Source organism: Notolabrus celidotus, chromosome 4 (assembly GCF_009762535.1).
Source record: "Notolabrus celidotus isolate fNotCel1 chromosome 4, fNotCel1.pri, whole genome shotgun sequence".
Lineage (NCBI taxonomy): Eukaryota > Metazoa > Chordata > Actinopteri > Labriformes > Labridae > Notolabrus > Notolabrus celidotus.
The window spans coordinates 27,347,275-27,367,330 of record NC_048275.1 but is presented as its reverse complement, the minus strand read 5'-3'; the positions used below and the strand labels follow the sequence as shown (position 1 = coordinate 27,367,330).

Here is a 20,056-nt window from a genome sequence, read left to right as displayed (position 1 = left end):
GCTAAATAAGCCCTGACTTTATATTTGGAAAATTTTCCCGGTTACTTGAAGTTGGAAGTACAAAAAAAGGGTTCGCAATGAGGACTTATACGACGTCTCAAAGTTTTATTACCAAACCAACCTTGGAGATGTAGTTTTCATCCATCAGTGTTTTCAACTGAGTGACTGTGAACTTACAGCATCACATGCCCTCAAAGCAAAGCAGGACAAGAAGCAGGCCCACATAAAATAGGAGAGGTCGCAACACAATCAATTACAGAGGGGACTTCATGATGGTATATACCAACATCCTTTTTCCTCTGTACTTCTCTGCTGAGCTTGCGCAGGATGAACATATGCAGCAGACACATGAGAAGTAGAGCAAGAGAAAATGGTCCACCAATCCATCACTGATGGGTTTTTTTCTTGGATGGAAAGAAAAGATTAAAATAAATGAACTGAAATACCGCCTGAGGTTCTTAAGATGTCATGGTTGCCTGAATTGGATGGACATAAGGACCCAGTGGCTTTTGATCTCTGATCACCAAACCTCTACCAGGGCACCCTTGAGTCCAAGTGGATATTTGCTCTTAATTTAAAGATACTCTCTCAGGGCATTCCTGAGATAGCATGTGTATAAGAAAAGGACAAACAACCAGAAGACATAACGCCTCTGGCTGTAGCTGCTGCTAGAGGCAAAAATATTCTTTGCCAATGAAAATCTATTAGTACATCTGTCATAAAACTTTAAACATATTCAGTATTAGTGTAAGGAAGCTTTTAATGTGTCATGTAACATTTTATTTTGTTGTGTCTCAACAAAGTAGTGTGGACACACAGAAGTAAGTAGGTGTTAATTTAAGGTGAAAGTGGACAAATTTCTTGACATTAATAATTGTTGATCTATAGATTATAGAAAGTGACTGAGGAAGTGAGGGATTGTTCTATATGTGTTCTTACTCTGTGCTTGTTCTTTATGTCCTGTCCAGTGGATCTCTCTCAGAGAGTTGCTGACTCGGTGTGAACGAAGGCTGACAGTGAATGAGCTCTGGGCTCTGTGTTTCACCTGCCTGTCATCACTGCAGACATACATCGACTTCCCAAGTAAATCTAATCCCCAGTTCTTAATGTCTAATACTGACCACATCAGCAAAAATAATGAATGTGTCACAAAATGTCTACCAGTGTAGAAAATTTCATTTAAGAACCAGAGAAGAACAGGAAGTGATATTGTGTAAATATTTTTATTTCAGTTTCTCTAAGCAGCTTTTTCTTTTCTTCCCCATCAGCCTATTTATGTCTCGACACAGTTCATGTGGGCTCTGAGGGAGAAGTACTTTTCTTGAAACCTAAAAACATTGGTGAGTTTTCTTCAGCCCTGTTCACTCTCCATGCTGCAGAGTCTTATTTTACCGCAGCAGACTTATTTGTTTTCCTGTTTTCCGTCCGTTACCCACAAAATGAATGTTGAGCAGTGGTGTCATGACAGATTGGTTGACTTCAGTAACTTACCTGATTGTTCTTTGCAGGAGCCAGAGATGATTTTTTTCTTGCTCCTGAATATCAAGAACATGGAATTGTGACTGAGAAGGTCTGCCTGTCCAAACTGCTTCAGTTTATTTTTCAGTATTTACTGTCACTCTTGTATTTGCTTCTGTTGTAGCTTTCTTATTTTCCCTCCTGTCTTGGCTCAGGTTTGTGTGTATGGAGTTGCTGCTATTCTTTGGGCGACGGCCAAGTTTGGTTTATCACCCAATCAAAAGCTGGCAATGCCACGCAAACTGAAGAGACTGCTGCTGGAGATGGCTAAGAGGACACCAATTGAGAGACCTTCCATCGTCATGGCCAAAAAGGTAATGATTTTATTTGAATGCTGTCTTAAAAGCATGGATTATGTTTTGTGAACATCCACAAATTAGCAGTGAGGCTCCCTGCCTGCCTGTCTAATTTAAAGAGCTGATGCTGAAGGCACCATATTTACTACGTATTTTAGTTTTATTTGTACAAACTTATTGTTATTTGCAAATTACTACTGCATTGCCTGAAATGGACAACATGGCATATGTGAACTCTCAGACTCCTCCGGCAAACCGTTGCATCTGTAAAATAAAAAAAGTAATGAATTGATAAAAAAATACAAAATCTTGATAAAAGCTATAACAACAGAAACACAGAGGTATGATGGATGTTTACTTAAAAAACTGCTTTGATACAATGTTCTGAGCTGCGTGTTTCAAACTGAAACCCAGTTGATTAAAAAAAAACACAAGTGTTTCAGGAGCTTCAGTCCAACTTCAGATATTATTTGAGGAGGGTTTGTTAGGAACTGACATTTAAACAAGGGGTCTATTAACAATATTCGTTTGGTTTTGATGGTTTTTTGTTTTTATTTGCTCTTTATGAATGCTGACTTGCTAAACTCAAGATTAAAACGAGATGAATGTTATCCTATTTAACTTAGAAAAGATCATTTTTACATCTATTTCAGGTACGTGGGAGAGTAAAATCCCATCAAAAACCCATGTCAAGTCTTGCACACTGTCTAATTTACAAAACAAATGCATTTATTAGCAGTGTAGACACATAGACCTTAACCATGCAAACCACTGCCTGACGCAAGTCTAGTACTGAAACACGGAGTTCTTTTAAATTTACTCTACAACTTCATAGAAACAGTGTTCATTTTAAAAGTTTCGTACATGTAAGACAAAAGAAAACATTTCCTGTCATTCCTTTTTTTTTCTCCTTTCATACTATTTTTTTTTTGTAATTTTTAATTATTCATTTTTTCCCCCTTTATATTTCATCCTTCTCTCTTGAAAAGTTATCTTAAAGCTACTGTATGGTAGCTTCTAGATGGTTTTGAAACAGACTGAAACTTTAATTGATGTTTATTTGTGACCTAAAAAAGCAAACTGGGTCATTAACAAGAGGAGGGACTTTTCTATGTAGGTTTATTTTTAATGTCTGAAACAACTGGCAGGGCTAGGTAGATAACTGCGTGCTGTTGATTCAGCCTGTTTTCACATGTTCCAAGGCAAAGACTCTCAATGAGGGACACACATTCGCTTTTAAAAGAGAGCAGGAGAAGATTGTGGCCAAGAAACGCTAAATACTGACATACAGGACAAAATCAGCAAAGATCGCTTTGTCCACAAAGGGGCGCCAAATGGACACAAACAAAAGTTCCTTACAGGAGCTTTAAAATAGGTCTGGCAAGTCTATGTGCAGACATCACACTTCACAGAGGAGCAGTCATTCAAAGAGACATTCGTTTATTTTTAAAACCCTGCAATTCAAATAAGTGAATCCGTTTTTTTTAAAGTGCTTCATATTGTAACAAAGAAGCCCTCTCTTGCAGATCACCACCATTTTATTGTTGTGATGTCAGTTATTTTGAAAGTAGCTCTTCATTTTCTGCATCATGGCTTTGTCAAACCCTTCAGCTATTCCAGGGCAGCATTTTTACAATATGTGATCATTGTCTGTGGTTGTGTGTGAAGTGTGCTGTTTTGTTATCACGCTTGTTTTCATGTTTCAGAGCTGTCGTGACAACTTGTCACGTCAAGGGACGAGTGCTGAGACCGTCTGGACGAACCTCATCAGCAGAGTCCACCCAGTAAGCTCTCCATTTGTTTTCACCACAGACACATTTAGATTTCTTGTATATTTACTGTATGTTATTTAACTCTCTATATCAATTTGTGTGTCCTTCGTTATGCTCTTTGTTTGTCCCGTTGTTTTCTCTCAGTCATTGTAATGATATAAATGTATTTTCCTTCAGCCAGCCTCAAAACCCAGTGATGCAGATGGTTTGAATGCAAGTGAAACTCATCAAAGCGCGTGTGAAGAGTCTGTACAAAACAGCGGTAGGACAGCTTAATGCTATTATGAAAGACCCTCATGCAATACTATTTACAGTAAAATGTGCAATCCATTAGGTAATAATACATACCCCAACTAAGAGAAGAACCTTCCAGTCAGTTCTTTAATTGTTACCTCTTTAACATGAAACAGTCATGACAGTCGAAGATTCAGTTAAAATGATATAACCAAATAAATGTACCTTCAGATATTGAACACGTTTTGTGAAAAGTACAGATGTACATTGCATGAGACAATATCACTGATATTGTAACTGGCATTGTTGTAACTGTGTGTAGGCTTTGTGCCCACGGCCACTGAGAGCCGACTGGCTCCTGTGCCTGGCCCTGTTCCCCACAGCTACCCAGTCCACAAAGAACTCCAACTTCCAGAAGCCTTCACCTCCACTGCTACGCACTTCTCCCCCATCATCCTAACCAGTGAAGGGGACTCGGAGGAGGAGGGCCCAGACCCTGGAGCTGCCATCGAGGGGTATAATGTTCTGAACATGTATTTAATATCCAAAGCGAAGAAAAAGAAAAAATCAAGCCACCAAAGCCTCGATTCAGTTTAATCCAATCCAGTTTATATGTCATATGCATTAAAAAGTACAGTGTATAGTTGATGCAATGAAATGCATGTTGTCCTCCTGACACCCTCTCACCACTCAAAACCAATAGTAATAAAAGTCAAATCTTAAAATAAGAGAGGTTTGTAGCCCATTTAGCTGTAAGCCCTTATTGACACATTAGTTTGATATTCAATATCAACAACATCCTCCCACAGTGATGTTCTGCACGCTCTCTCGTGTGTTTTAAAACAAGCGGGATGACTTCAGCATGTCATTTTTATCCAATCAGTGCAATAGAGAGGGGATAACACATCAGTAATCCTGCATTTCTTCTATAGCTGTTATGTCATTAATACGTTGAATTGAGCTGTACTCCAAAGTATAGAGCAAGAAGCAGAAAAGCAGAAGTGCCTTACATTCTAATATGCTTTAATGACCTGTAGGGGGTGACCACGACTGCCTCTCAGGAACCAAGACAGGGACAAGAAGAATGTCCAAAAGCTTGAGGCACAGAGACACTTCATATATACAGTCTGACCAACGTAAAACTACCAATAGTCTTCAGAACTAGTTTATTGTAGTGATCAATAAGAGTTAATGTGTTAAATGTTGAGGTTAAGAGGGGCTGGCAGTCAGATTTAAATGGCTTTTGGCAGAGCATGTGTGTCAGTCCTCACTGTTTTCAGTGCTCATGCTAAAAGCTAAGCTACAAAGTGGCTGATAGTAACTCTATAAATGATGCACAGATATGAGATTAATATAAATCTCAGCACCAGTTTGAACTGAAATGTGAGACTGTTTAATTTGTTTTACAGGACTGTGGATGGACTAAGGAAAAGCAGTGAAAGCATTGAGGACAGAGACCCTGATTTCACAACACACCCAGAGTACCCATATTGTGCCAGGACTGAAGCCAGTCTTCAAACACAGTCACCTGTCAGTCAGGCAGAATTAACTACAACTTGCAGCGATAAGACACCGGCCAGCAACGCTTCTTCTCTCGCTGATATTTCCTGTATGGAAGTATCCTCTAACCTGAATGGTTGTGGTGTTTTCAACAATTACCTGTTCCATCAGGATCCCAGGACTGGACATCTCTCCCTGGTGCCTGTTCATGTACGGGCTCCAGAGTCTTTTCAGGGGTTGGACATAAATCTCTCCTTGGTGCCACAGCCTCTGCAGAGACTAATCACAGCTCCAGAGAGCACTGACGATCAGTTTAATAACTGTCTGGATGAGCCTGAACACCAGGATTATGACTCACAATCATATTTTTTCAAAGGTAGCTCCATCATTTCTGACAGCACACCGGCACACAGTTCACCCAGAGCTTACAACAGACGGACAGATGCAGGAACACACAATGAGGACCAGCTTAAAGTCCACCCTACCCTGCAGGAGGTGATTGACCTTCTCAAAGGGGAGTTTTCTCTTGATGGATGCTTGGACAATGGACATGAAGACATCGCAATGGGTATGTATTTTTAGATGAGTTTAATATCAATATTGTATTGCTTGATTTTCTTTACAGAGAGCAACCACAGAAGTCCACCAGGGAAATCTGCAGTTATGAAGATCTTTGTTGACAGATTGAGGGTCTCCTTAACTTAAAACAAACAAATATACGAATGTTGACTTATGGAATCAGTGACTCCATTAAACCCTTGAAGGCCATAATCAAAAAATCAAAAAATTAACAAAAATAATGTTTATTTTCTAACTTAGTCAATTTTTTAGAGCTGTTGTATTTTCATCAGTTGGACAAGAGAACAAATGTAAATACTTAGATAGTGTTAGCTAAAGGCTTAGGAAATAATTGAAAATATTAGGTTAAAGATATCGGAGAAAATGCTAATGTATAACAGCTAAGAGTAATGGAAAAAAGTGATTCAATCTTCAGCTAACTATTTGATAAATAATAGAAAAAATGCATTCAAATAAATGGAAAAAGAAAGCTTGAAAAAGGATGACCCTAAAAACAGTGAACTAAAAGTTATAGATAAAAAAAAGAAATAATTAAGAGACAATCTTAACTAAAAGAAATGGACAATAGTCGTGAGTAGTTTGCTTAAAATTATGGACAAAAGGTTGATTTGTTAGCCAATACAAACAGATTAAAGTTTGATATCGCTATAAATGTGGTTGACAAAACTTAATAATCATCTGAAATGTGAGTTTAGGTTGAAATGTTCAGCTTTGGGAATTTCAAGTGGTAATAGCACATATGGAAATTTGACTTGCACACAATGTTGACAGATTCAATTTATAAAAAAATATTGAAATTATACAAACTATTTCATAATTCTAAATTTGGGTCTTGGATAACGACAAAGGAGCACTTGAGCTTATTAGAAAACAGCTATGTGGGAACGTAAGGGTCCTATTTGGTAATATTTCTAATAAATTCAAAAACAATTTTCTGAGAATGGTTCAGATTTGATTCTAAGAATATTCACACACACACGCACACACACACACACACACACACACACACACACACACACACACACACACACACACACACACACACACAAAGCAGTCTAATGTCAGATTATACACTGGGACACTTGCTCTCTTCCAGCTACAGTTTTCCACTGTGACAGCTGACTGATCTCTGGGGCTGCCCTCAGGTGGAGAAAAAGGAGATAATCTTTCACTCACATTACATACTTTTTATGTCCATTCATGTCAGGATGGAAAAGTTCAAACAGACAGCTTTGGAGAAACAGAGATCCCTTTGTCTAAGATGCACTAAAATCTGTCAAATGTTCCTTTAACAGCACATAGCTCCATCGCTGAAGCAGTGACCCACTCCACTATCCTGCCTGGAGTATTTCAGACATATTGATATAGAGATCCACTTTCTTTTTCTCTTTCCGAGGGGAGTACATCTTCTCTTTGAAGGACCTCCAGTACCACAGCTTTGCTAGTGTTGTGAAGGAGAGGTTCAGTCATCTGTACTGGGAAGAGGACTTGCTGGGTGTACTGCACTGCCTGGTGAACTACAGCTCATCCACACTGTGAGTACAACTCAAAACACTTGTGTCCGTGTTTCTGTTTAAATTAACTAAACCTCAGAAAACAATTCCCTCTCTACACAAAATGCATTTTGTCAATGTGGCCAGTTTGAATACTCTGGTCTATGTAGCTACAGTTCATGTTGTGGGTTTGACTCTGCGTTGTGTTGTTCCAAAGGTATAGATACACTTCTTCAGACTGTTTGTGAGCCATTTGGTCTCTAACCAACATGTAAACAACTGTTATTATAAGGTAACGAGCAGTCACAGGGTTTCTCTCAGGGCCTCTGCATGGCAGCCCTAGAGACAATGCGAAATATATGACAGATGGCATGACAACAATCTAAAAAACACAAATTAAATGAAGTGCTGAATTGAAAAGAAGTAATTTTCTGTGCTCCATAACAAAAAAAATGTCTGTACAGCAGCAGAACATTGTTTATGTTCGGCATCTGGCTCTGACCTCCCACTCCTCAAAGATTTATTTTATATGCAGAATATCAAAGAGTGATATGAGCTGATATTTTAATTGACTTGAATATGGATTCTGCTGGGGAGGTGGGGCTGACTGTATGTGCACTGTACTGGTGCAGGGCAGTGGCAAGAAAGACAAGCAGAATTTGCAAATTAAAAGCGATTCACTTCGCTAAGTTATTAAAATTCACATTTACAAAAAAGAAGAAAACTAATAGTATAGAGGCATGAGGATGTGTAACTGATGGAGCTGAAATAAATGATGCACACAACAACTAAGTTTGCACCATTTCCTGGGATAACCCATAACATTTTCCTTATTCATGACATATCTACCAAATGGCATGTCTCCTTAACTCTACAGGTTTTGTTGACAACAGAAATGTAAAGTAAATGATGATGTGTGGTTATGCAAACTAGAATCCCAGCAACTTTAATTTACTATGGCCACTTAGAGATGTACTCACCAGCTCTGCTGCTGTTGCCTGGATTACAGGACAGGATGTTGCTCCTTTTTTCCCAACTCTCAAGACCAACCTGAATCTAATGCTGTTGCCACAGTGTCAACAAACAAGCAGATGTGTGAAATGTGCTGGACTCCATTGCTGTGAATTGATTTGATATGAAGGGTTTGATCAGGTTGCCCCTGGCATTGCTTTTGCTGTTGAGAATCGATTACTATTGTTATGGGGTTTTGACCAATCAGAATCAACTATATTACACGGATGGATAACAACCAACAGTTAAAAGTCTGCTCTTAAATCAATATTTGATGTTTCATTATGTATGGATCTCTCTGTCTTGTTCTTATTAAAAGCTTGGACACAGAGATCTGAAATTTGTTTTAGTTTATGAATAGATTGTTTTGGAAAGCCAATCAAGAGCATAACAGTAGTCAAAATCTACCCCTCGGGAATATTTTCACCATAAGGTCTCTCTAGAATTGGCCAAACCTGTTATGGAATGAGTGATTTTGAGCAGTCTTGTGTGTTTGCATCACCAACATCTATTTCACTGGAGCTCAAGTATAATATCTTGACATCTTACAACATGTTAAACAAGTCATGTTAATCTTTCAATTTCAGTGAATGAATTTTATAAAAAGCGCAGTTCAGATTCTGTTAGTGTTGTTGGGCATGAGTTTTAAATCCTTGATCCTTAATGACTGTAATTCAGGGAACTGTTTGCCTAATGAACCAAATCAGCACAATTAGCCAACTTAATGAGTTAAAGAGATGATCTCTGGTAAAAATAAAAGAGGCAGCACTTCCGTCTAAACAGTGATAAGCCCATATTTGATCGCATGTGGTTAGATTTAAATTAATTCTTATGTGGGCTCTGAATGGGAGGCACAGTCTCCACTGAAGATGACCTCTTCTACTCTACACCACGCTTACATATCACACTCAAACACAGTATTTAAATGAGCATTTACACAACACCCACTTCACACATAAACTTTAGCCTGCAGCTTAAATGGTCCCTATGGTAACGGCTCTACAATGCACTTGTGTTTGGGAAAGTGTCTGAGGATACAGTTTAAGCCTCCTCTGCACCAATATTTAAATGCTGACAAGTATTTGGGGGGGGGGTTCAGTGTATGAATGAATACATGAATGAAGGCAAATAATTCCATGCGTTGCACTTCTCTTCTCATTTAAATATAAGCTAAGGGACCAGCCTGTCTGTCAAACATTTTGTATCATCCAGGCGTTGCTATGTTCTTACAATAAAGGCAGTATATGGACCCTTGAATCTGCTGTGGCAGGGAGACATCAGAGCTTTAAAGCCAGATAGATACTGTTCATCTGAAAGGTGGATTGTTCAGAGGGATCAGCTGTGAGATACAGGGAGGATTTCAGTTTCCATATCAACAGGTGGTCTATTTCAACTCTGACATACTGTCCATACTGTGTCCTTTTGTCTAGTATTGTAAAGTGTTGTTGTATCACATTGTATAGTGTCATGTTTTACCCGTTGTTGTTTTTTGGCATTGCATGGTGCTGTTTTGTATCGGTCATCATGGTATCATATTACACAGTGTCATACTCTACTTTGTTGTGTTGTGCAATATCTTCTCATTTAACATCATAACATATCATGTCATAATGTATCCTGTCATATTACATGATACTGTGCTGTTTCATTTAGTATAGTAATGCACTGTGTTGTATTGGGCCTTATTTTGCTGTCTTGTATCAAGAAAAACTTTCTCATGAGAACAACATTTATTATCTTGACATCTCTTATCATGTTGTGTCATTTGATGTTGTTTTGGATCCTGTTGTTTCTTACGGTATACTTTATAGTTGGGTATTTTAGTAATGTGCCCTCTGATAATGTATAGTATCATCTAGTATTACAATTTTGCTCATTAAAATATCAAGTGGCATTGTAAAGTGCCACTGTTGAATTTAATCATATTGTATCGTATAGAATTGCATGACATTGTATCCTATTGTATCTTATTGCATACCACCATATCGCATTGCATTGTATTGTTTCATATGGTATCCTACCATATTGTATAGTTTCCTGTTGTGTCGATCTAATTGTATAGCTTCATATTGCATCATTGTATTGTGTTATATCGTACCTTACTGCATCGTATCATTCAGTGCCCTGCCTTATTCTAATATTGTGTTATTGTGACACTGTAAAGAAAAGTGTTATGACTGGGGCTGTCAAATGAATACTTATGTAATTGAGATTAATCTTATGTTTATTTATAGTTAACTTGTGATTGATTGCAAATTAACAATACATTTTTTTTGCTGTAACTGTAACTTAAAGGGATATTTTCCAAGTTTCTAATACTCTTAGCAACATGTAAGTGGACAAATGTGCATGCCTTATGCAAACATATAATTTATTATTGTAGCAAAAATCCATAAAAAATATTTACAAAATTATCCTGAATAACCTTAAAGGTCCTGCATGCTCACAAAATAAATTAAAAGGATAGCACAGCAAACTCAAGCCCAACAAGCAACAACTGATGGGCATATTTACCTGAGTGTAACATTGATATTAAAAGTAATACTCACACAATTTAGAGTCCAACTTTACACCTGTAAAGGGTAGCTAAACGTTACTGGTTTTATTAAGCGGCTCAATACAAAACCACACACCTCACGTATCACAGCAACAGACACATTGTAGAGGTAGCCTACATTGGTGAGTTAGATTTTTCTGCCACTCAAAGACCGTTCCCCTGATCCTTTACACTCAAAAAAATCAGTGGCGTTAAAGGGAATTCACATAAACATGTTATAAACACATTAACTTAAGTTTGTAGAATTCTGATGTTGGCCTTTCCTTCCCGTTTTCTTATTGATCACAGACTCAAATGCGTATGATTGAGATTGTTATTTACATAAGTGCTAATTAGCAGAAGCTTTGAACGCGCTGTTTGTGTTTCTCTCTCCTATTGTACCTCCTGCAGCGCATCTAATGAGCAGCCCTCATCAAAGACTGTGGAAAGGGCAGATGTTATACCACCCTCGATAGCGACTGTCTGGGCAGAGAAGAGGGAAGTTTGCATACATGGTTGTTTCGACCTGAATGGAAACATTCACACTTCCAGTCCTTCTGCAGGGGTTTCTTGGGACAGAGCTGAGGCCCAGTCATGTCACAGAGAAAATGAAGCTTCTCTTGAAGATTTTAAAACAACATCAGAGGAGAGTCAACACTTAATCTGTGGAGGTAGGAGATTCACTTTGATTCAAGATATTCATCAGTTCATGAGAAAGATCGAAATTGTCTAAACTATCTTAATAATAACTTCAAAAATCTCTCTCCAGTTCTGTTTGTTGTTTTGATTTCCAAGCTTCATCGTTATGAAATACAAACGTTGTTCACCCAGTAGTGAAGAAATAGTAATCAGCTCGTTACAAAATACGAGATCTATGTGGTAAAACTTTTAGTTTCAGTTTGATGAGTGCTAATATTTGTGAGGAAAAATAAAAAATGTCTTTATTCACATCTTTATTTTTGTTCTGTAAAATAAAACTGATAGCTTGTTATTTTATTTTTTATTGTTAGTAGTTCCAAAAAAAAAAAAAATCCTTTTTTGTGTGATAAAGGTGGTTAAAGGTATCAATTTTTAAAGGTGTCAATATTCAAGTTCATGTTGTCCTAGTACTTATGTTGGTTACAGGAGGCTGAAGTGCAATCTTGTTCCGACTCCAACTAATCAAAGTTGAACTTAACAACTTTCATAATATTTTAGACCATCCACCCTTACATTTTTTTCCACTTTAAAAGAGAACGGAATTATGATAATGTCTGTCTAAAGTGGTTACCAGTTCTAGAATATTGTTGTAATGCTAAAGCCACTTTACATTACAGTTGGTTGGCACTGGAGGTCGAGCTGTTGGTTAAGGGTGAAGGACCAGGTTGAGATGGCACGAAAAATTGGGAACTTTTTTTTATTGTTGCTTGTTTTATATTTTGAGAATAAGGTTGGAATCATACTACAGAATAGAGCTGAACTTTTAGTATTCCTGCAAGATATATGAGTGACAAACTCAGAGGAGAAATATTACTTTCCTGATCACGTAAAGACAAAAACTTTTCTTTAAACCACCACTGGCTCATGTACTAAAAAAAAACTATTTTCTTGAATTTTGACCTTATTGCTAAAAAAATAATAATCATAATTATAAATGAACATATAATTACAATTGCGATATTTATTTTTCTCTTTTTTCTCTTTCCACACTTTCATGTCATACACACAACTGAATACATTTGTCAGCCTACTGTGGCCAAAATGAGTATTACAACAACAACAGTAATAATAATGATAATAATAAGAACAAAATATATATATATATATAATTATTATTATTATCATTATAATTATTGGAGCACTTTTCTAAATCTGCATTACAAAGTGTGTTACAATGCATCAAAAGGATAAGTGCAAAATCATGAACATCTTAAAGGGATCATCCAGTTAGTGCATGAACTATTACTATTAGAAGAAAACATGAGGATAAAAAATATATATTTAATATGCAATAAATAATTACAAAATCTCATCGACTAAAGTATCTTTTCCATTCCATTCCATACTTAGGTTAACTGGTGACTCCAAATTGCCTATAGGTGTGAGGGTTTTTGATTATTTGATACCACCCCCCAGCCCACATTGAACATACACACTCCACACCACCACTATAAATGAAAAACATTAAACTTGGAAAAATGATTTAAGGAAACATTTCTGTCAGAACTTGCAAAGCTAAAATGTTTTAATCCGCCCGTTAAGCACTAATAAACTCAGAGGACAAAATGATTTGGCCTGACTTTGAGAATGTGTTATTGCCTTTCTGTGCCTCTTTGATTCAGCTGCTGGCTGTAGTCATAGAGCTGTGACAGACTGTGGGATGCTGTTCTTGAGACTGATACACATTCATAACAGTCCAAGGCATGCCAGCAAACTCTTCAGTTGTTTTCTCCTCTGTAACTCCTTCCTGGCCGGGGGAGTTTAAAAAGAGACATGCACCCTGACATCTGCATCAGTTTAACCGTGGAAATTCTCTACTCACTTGGTCTTGATTACAAACAGGCTCTTACAAGGTACTTGAGATACAAAAGATAGCAATAAAAGAAGTCAGTGTTGAACTTCTAAGCTCATTTAACAGTGGATGCATTGTGCAGCCATGACAGGGTTAGCAACAAATAGCCCAGCACCCCCCTCAAATCTCTCTCTGTGATTTTTTCGTCATAAACAAAGTGAGTTTTTCCTACTCCATGTGATTCAGTCTCTCTCATTTTTTCTCTCCCTCTCTCTTCTGTCACTGTGTACTGTTGGAGGCATGAGCACCGACGGCTCAGATGCAGGGGTCATGGAGGGAGGAGAATATTCAGTGGGGGGCAGTGATGAAAGCCCCTCTGAAGCTGACTTTCTATCAGGGAGAGATGAAGGCCTGACAGGGGACCACGACGAGCAGATGAGCCCGGACTGCTCGGAGGATATGGAGGACAGTGACTCTGTGGTGTCAGAGAGGCTCGTCTCGCCTGGATCCGGAGCAGAAGGACCGGGTTTCAGCTTCAGCCCAGCCTGGGCCCTGGCTTTCTATGGAGAGGACTGTTTCCGTCCAGAAGTGATCCAGTACGCAGGGAATCTGGGGCGGCACTCAGGATCACCATGTCTGGATGTGAAAACACAGGTGGGTGAACCTGTGACACTCACTGCCTGTGCGTCATACCTGACCTTAACTCTTTGTGTTTGAACAAAGAGCGACTCTTTTACTCACACAACGGCACCTGAATCATGGAATCTGGTTTTATTTTAAGCATCTCGCTGTAAAAAATGAGAGAGATGTTCAGGTGATATAACATAAATCGAATTATTTTAAAAGAATTAATAAGTTTTCTCAAAAATAGAAATTTTCTGTTATATAGAGACGTCAAAATGCTCTCTGAAATATTTCTTTATGTTTTAAAAGCTGTGTATAGAAAAATTTTTGTGGTCACTGAATTCATTGTTTTATATTTGATGTGATTTTACCTCCAAGTGACCACTGGACACACTTTTATTTACCAGATAAGGCTTTATGAATAAGAGCTGGAATGATTTTCCTGCCTGTAATGAAGTGTAGCACGGTCAGACTCCGGGATAAATAGGATGAGAAAATGTGTGGAGACTTTAAGTTAATTGGTGTTTTATTCTCTCTAGACGGGATCTGAATATTAATGTGCAGAACTTAACCCCCTGGCAGAGGAAGTTATTATCATTTGTGAAAGAATATTAATGAAAGCTTTTCTTGTTTGCACACTTTGATGGCACAGACGGCTTGTGCAATAGCTAATAGCACACCTTAAGAGCCGCGCTGCTGCGGCTTCTCACTTCAAAAGAGCTATTGCGATCTGTTGCCACGGTGAAGAGAGAAAATAAAACACAGCTTGGCGCACAATGGAAAGACCCGAAGGCTCCTCTCAGTGAAAAGCATGTGGTGTTATTTTAAGGTCATTCGTATGAGTTTGTGTGATTTCTTCTTTTTGCAGGAACTGCAGCAGCAGCTGATGATTGAAACAAGGAATCTAAAGAAAAGCAGAAATTTCTACCAGAAGCTGATTCAACAGGAGAGAAAAAACAGAGGTTGGAAAGTTGTTAGAGTGCTTCTATAGAAATTAAATGTTCAGTATCCAGCATGGTCTATACAACTGTGATTGTGTTCCAAAGGTTCAGACAACAAACTAATGGTGTCCAAACTCAAGACCCAGCTTGAAGAACTCAGATCCAAAGTGGTCTTCTTGGATAGTGTGAGGAAATACCTGGAGGTACTGACGCAGTGCTACAACTCCATACACTACTACTTTTTAATTTTTCAGCTTCTATACTCTTACGTGATTTCTTGTATGGCTCAGGTCCTGAGTGTGGACCAGTGGGGTTTGGAAGTTTCATTGTTACCATCTTTATCTGTCTGTGGACCCGGCTCTCTGGATCTCCAGTCTTCTGAGGAGCCGTCTGTCCTGAGCTTTGGTACCAGCAAGGGGAAGAGAACTCTGCAAGCAGGGTCTCCTGAAGGCCTCATGGCTTACCTCTATGCCAGGTACTAATGATTATGTTTTAAAGTATAAATGTGCTAGTCATTATCTATCATGGCTTTTTATGGGCATTGGGAGGGTATTAACCTTAGCTCATCAGGAACAACCTCCAATCGTATGAGGACACAACATTCATCAATTAAAGAACATGTGTTGGAATAAATCCGCAGTACGAAAACAATTAGAGAATCTCCTTAACACTTTTATTTGGACTTTTCTGAAGAACAAATTGAAGAAAAATCTTAGGAAGGTACTGGGGAATGAGGCCAGATGTCATTAGCATTGACATGTTCACATGGTCAATTAAAGCACCATCAACTGGGCGTCATTTGGTGTGTGTCCCAGGGTCCAATTAAAAAAAATATGTTGTATTCCAGTCAGCACCATTTGTCTGTTTGAGTCTTAGAGAAGCAAAGAGTGTCCACATATGGATGCTGAGCAGGTAGAGGGAAGCTCTTCTTTTGGATTTTTGTAAGACTCAGACTCAGACTCAAAAGGTTTGATACAGTTTCATTCTATAACAAAGCTTACCTCCCAGAGAGAGACACATGTAGCAGCTCGTCCTGAACACCGGTCCCCAGACCCATGTGACTTCTCCAGACTGTCTGAACACATGTGGATCAATTGTAGCAAACCTGGACTATTATAATACTTATTATAGTCATAATATCATTATGATAATTGTATACAGTGTATTTTAATGCATTAATATAAAGCACTACAGTCAAGCAAGATGCTATTTCCTAAGCAGCCCTTTTAGGGCTCTCTAAAATCAGACCCCGGAACCTGACTTGGACCTCTTCAGCTTTAATAAAACACAGAACCTGACCCATATAAATCCATTAAAAATCTAATGTGATCTGTGAACAATTGAGTCTGATTCTTCAGTATTTGGTTTGTATCTATCGCTGTGGTAAATAGCATCAACAATCAGAGAAACAGGAAGACAGCCATGTGTTGCCTTTTTTAACTCCCACTGCCCAAAGCTAAAGCCTCCGTGTTGACAAACCAAAGTGCATAATACTTTTAAAACTGTAAATAAGACAGTGTTATTGTATCCACTGGTAGGTGTTGAAGTAACATGTTCCACATACTTGATTTTGCAGTATCTGTGAGTTCTTCTCTAAAAGGGGGAGAGATGTTGATCATATGGATAATGGTCGGTTTGTGAAGCTCTGAGCCAATCAAAAGGTTTCAACTCTCCATCAGAGTATTATTACTTTACTTTCACTGTATTGAAACTCTATAAGCATTAGTGAGGATTTACTCACTTCTTCCCATTTTAGTGTGTATCCCCTCTGGCTTTGTCACAAACAGCTGTTATTCTGCAGAAGTTTGATATGAAGTAACTGTTCTCTGTCACTGAGAGAGTTACTTTAAAGTGAACCAAGGCCCCCAGTGATTGGCTGATTTATACTTCTGCGTTGAATCAACGGCGTACCCTGCGCCGGGGGTCCAAGTAGCTCCCGTACCTACGCCGAGGCCTACGCACGTAGCTGACGTGCACCTCCTCCAAAATGTAACTCCCCGTAGAGCCGACGCGGACCGCAAGCCCTGTGATTAGTCAGCTCGGCGGCTTTGGCTGTTTCCGAAACCGCCTGCTACATACTACTTACTAATGTAGTAGGCAGTAGGTACAGCCTACTACACACTGCGTTTGAATTTAGTCTGTAGTATGAATGTTCTGTTCGATCTGTCATGCAGCATGCTGGGCCTGATGTCACTGGATTTCCGGTTTCGAACAGCGGAAGTAAACAACGGCAAAGCTGATAGAGAAACTGCTTATTTAGCATTCACTAATGATTTAAAAAGTTAAGAAGTGGTTTGTATGGAATTCCATAACTTTCACAGCACCCCAAAACAGATTTCCCCCCGTCAGAAAAGAAGGAAAAGGAAAAAGAGGAACGAGCGCTGTGCATTATGGGAAACAGTACGCGAGGCAGACTGGTCCGATGCATGCTGTGAAATTTTCCCGAATCAGTAGACATCCGGGGAGTTTTGGCGTACTGCAGATTTTGCTCTTGTTCACATACTGCTTACTACATACTGAATTTTGGCCAAATCAGTACGTACTGCCAGTGTAGTAGGCGGTTTCGGAAACAGCCATAGTCTTTCCTGCATTTACAGCACTTCCGGGATCCCGGACATCGACTGCACATCGGCCGTGTATTTCATCTCCTCCTCTCTATTCTTCATGTAATCATGTCTGTATGATAAACAGCAACATGTATCAGCTGTTGATTAACATAACACGCTCTGAATCTCTGTGGAAAAGTAAACAGAGATCGTAGCGGGACCGGAAGCAGGCGGCCGGCTATCAGAGAGGCCGCACTGCCCTCAGGCGTTTCGGCGGAGAATTGCTGTGCGACACGGACACATCGACGCACAAGTATGTGGTGCTCATGTCTGCGTCAGCCCCTGCTGCGTAGCGGAGACGCAGAAGTATAAATCCGCCTAGGATACACCAGGTACATCATATGATTCTCTTTTGAACACCTGATGCTGCAGATCGGTCAGCGCTCCCTCCATAAACACCAAATGGTTTAGATCGCTGCCTCTCAAGTTTTAACTGGCATCTACAAAACCAGCCCATCACTTCTGTGCTTTCCAGCTCACACTGACCGATTTGATGTTAATTTTAAAATTATATGTTTTATTTAGAAGGCTCTACATGGCCTGCCTCCAAAATAAATATAAGATCCTTTGACCTTTTATGTGCCTGGGTGTTCCCAAAGTTCAGTTGCTACGACTCCCGTTTTTTTTCTGTGCTGATTTTATCTGATCTTCTTTTTGTTTGTCCATGGTTTTTCTTTTGAATTACTTTGTAACTTTACAAAAACTTTTTATTAAAAAAAAGCGATTTGTGTTTATTTTTAGTACTATCATTTAGATTGTATGTTTATTAAAGTAATTGAAAAGTTGTATTGCTTTGCAGAAATGCAGTTATGGAGGGCTACATCCAGCAGTTTCTGTACACCTACCGTTTCCTTTGCACTCCTGAGCAGCTGCTGCACTTCATCATGGATAAATTCATCCATGCTGCAAGGTAGTGACCATATAGAGCTGCAGCTGTGTACAAAACAGTATTATGTCGGCTTCTTCTGTATGCAACATAATATGATTTGTTTTCAAGACAAGGTCCGGACATGTCAGGAGACAGTGAGAAGATCTTTCATCGTAGTCTGGACCTGCTCCAACTCTGGGTGACAGACTGCAGACGGGTGGATTTCATATCCAAATCCAGCCTTGTGGAAACCTTAGAAAACTTCCTGAACACTGAGGTAAATACAGAAGCATTGAATTAAATTTTACAGACATGGCTTGACGGTTAAACAGCTGGACTGCAACACAGAATGTTTTTACTGTATTCTCTCTAATATTTGAGCTTTTACAGCAACCACCACTGTAAATGTTCTACGTTAATGATCGGTCTTTCTCCTGGTGGAAGCACAAATCTTAAGTTGTGTTGAACTTAAGTTTCAGGCCCATCAGAAATGATGTTTTTACATAATGGTAAGAGCAAAATAGTTATAATGAAGCACACAGTTGGAATCACCAGAGCACAAGACATCCGTAACAATACTTGTACTTACTTCATCGTCTTACTTCAACTTTTAAGATTAACAAGATGTTCATTCTTTGTTGTTTCTCTCTAGGTCATTCCTGTTGACTGCAGAGGGGAGGCCATTCTTGCTGTTCTCCACAACCCCCCAAGCAAGACTTGGAGCCAAGGAAGAGGAAGCCTGACCAGTTTTGAGGATGATGATGATGATTACATGTCTGTGCATTCATCTAGTGAGGACCTCGGGAGAAAGGTCAGTGTGAGTACTCACTACACTAAACACTACACTAAACCTGGGCCTTTACGTAATTATAGGGCAATACAACTGATAGATACAAAACATTTTGAATTGCTCTAGTAGATTATTTCAACCAGCAGCCCAGTGGCGGTTGAGCTGAACCTGGACCCCGCTGTGGCCCCCCTCCCACACCAAACAAATATTATACAATAAAATGCTTCGGTATCACGCCAATGTTACAGTCAGAACACATGCATGTGGCACTTGGTTCCAGTCCCTTAGAGTGCTAAGGGACTCATGTTGAGTGTAAACAGCAAAACAGCTGCTGCCAGTCTGCATTTTGATCTAGTACACAGTAGTATATATGTCTAGTATATAGGGATGCACTGATTTTTTGCCAGTTTGTTCTCAGCCGGTCCTCGCCCTTCTCAGTCTCTTTTGTCAGGGTTGAATGTGTCCCTCTGACAACACCCTTGCGCCCCCCCCCAATGTAAAATTGGTCTAGAACCGCCACTGAGATCTCGCTGCATTTGCAGCTAATTTTGCGGGGGCAAAGGCACCCAGTCAAAGTAAATTAACTAAAAGTTCTTGTTTTTCCACTGACAGGCTCAGCTTCTTGTTCTTCTTATTTCTGAGGCATAACATAGGGTACAGAAGGGCCTAAATGAGATTAAGTCAAACAGAGTGGTGAGTGTAGCTGTTCTCCCTGGCGGTATAATCAAGGAACAGTGTCCAGGCATCCATGAAAAAAATATACAAGGTTGAGGTGAGTCAGTTGTTACTGTCCAGCA

At 39.1% G+C, this 20,056-nt stretch overlaps 1 protein-coding gene across 3 annotated transcripts in view; it reads left to right on the top strand.

The window, feature by feature from the left end:
- Window positions 1-20,056, top strand: part of LOC117811880 (kinase non-catalytic C-lobe domain-containing protein 1) — a 51,375-nt gene that overhangs the window by 22,555 nt on the left and 8,764 nt on the right. For 2 of the 3 annotated variants that reach the window (XM_034682371.1, XM_034682373.1), the window contains exons 8-24: window positions 969-1,083; window positions 1,269-1,340; window positions 1,509-1,570; window positions 1,674-1,832; window positions 3,521-3,598; window positions 3,764-3,848; window positions 4,143-4,335; window positions 5,230-5,888; window positions 7,296-7,434; window positions 11,351-11,610; window positions 13,729-14,084; window positions 14,923-15,016; window positions 15,101-15,198; window positions 15,286-15,470; window positions 18,401-18,511; window positions 18,599-18,746; window positions 19,122-19,286. In XM_034682371.1, coding sequence (XP_034538262.1) covers window positions 969-1,083; window positions 1,269-1,340; window positions 1,509-1,570; window positions 1,674-1,832; window positions 3,521-3,598; window positions 3,764-3,848; window positions 4,143-4,335; window positions 5,230-5,888; window positions 7,296-7,434; window positions 11,351-11,610; window positions 13,729-14,084; window positions 14,923-15,016; window positions 15,101-15,198; window positions 15,286-15,470; window positions 18,401-18,511; window positions 18,599-18,746; window positions 19,122-19,286 — 2,979 coding nt within the window. The remainder of the gene's footprint in view (window positions 1-968; window positions 1,084-1,268; window positions 1,341-1,508; window positions 1,571-1,673; window positions 1,833-3,520; window positions 3,599-3,763; window positions 3,849-4,142; window positions 4,336-5,229; window positions 5,889-7,295; window positions 7,435-11,350; window positions 11,611-13,728; window positions 14,085-14,922; window positions 15,017-15,100; window positions 15,199-15,285; window positions 15,471-18,400; window positions 18,512-18,598; window positions 18,747-19,121; window positions 19,287-20,056) is intronic. The other variant, XM_034682372.1, reaches the window with a different exon arrangement.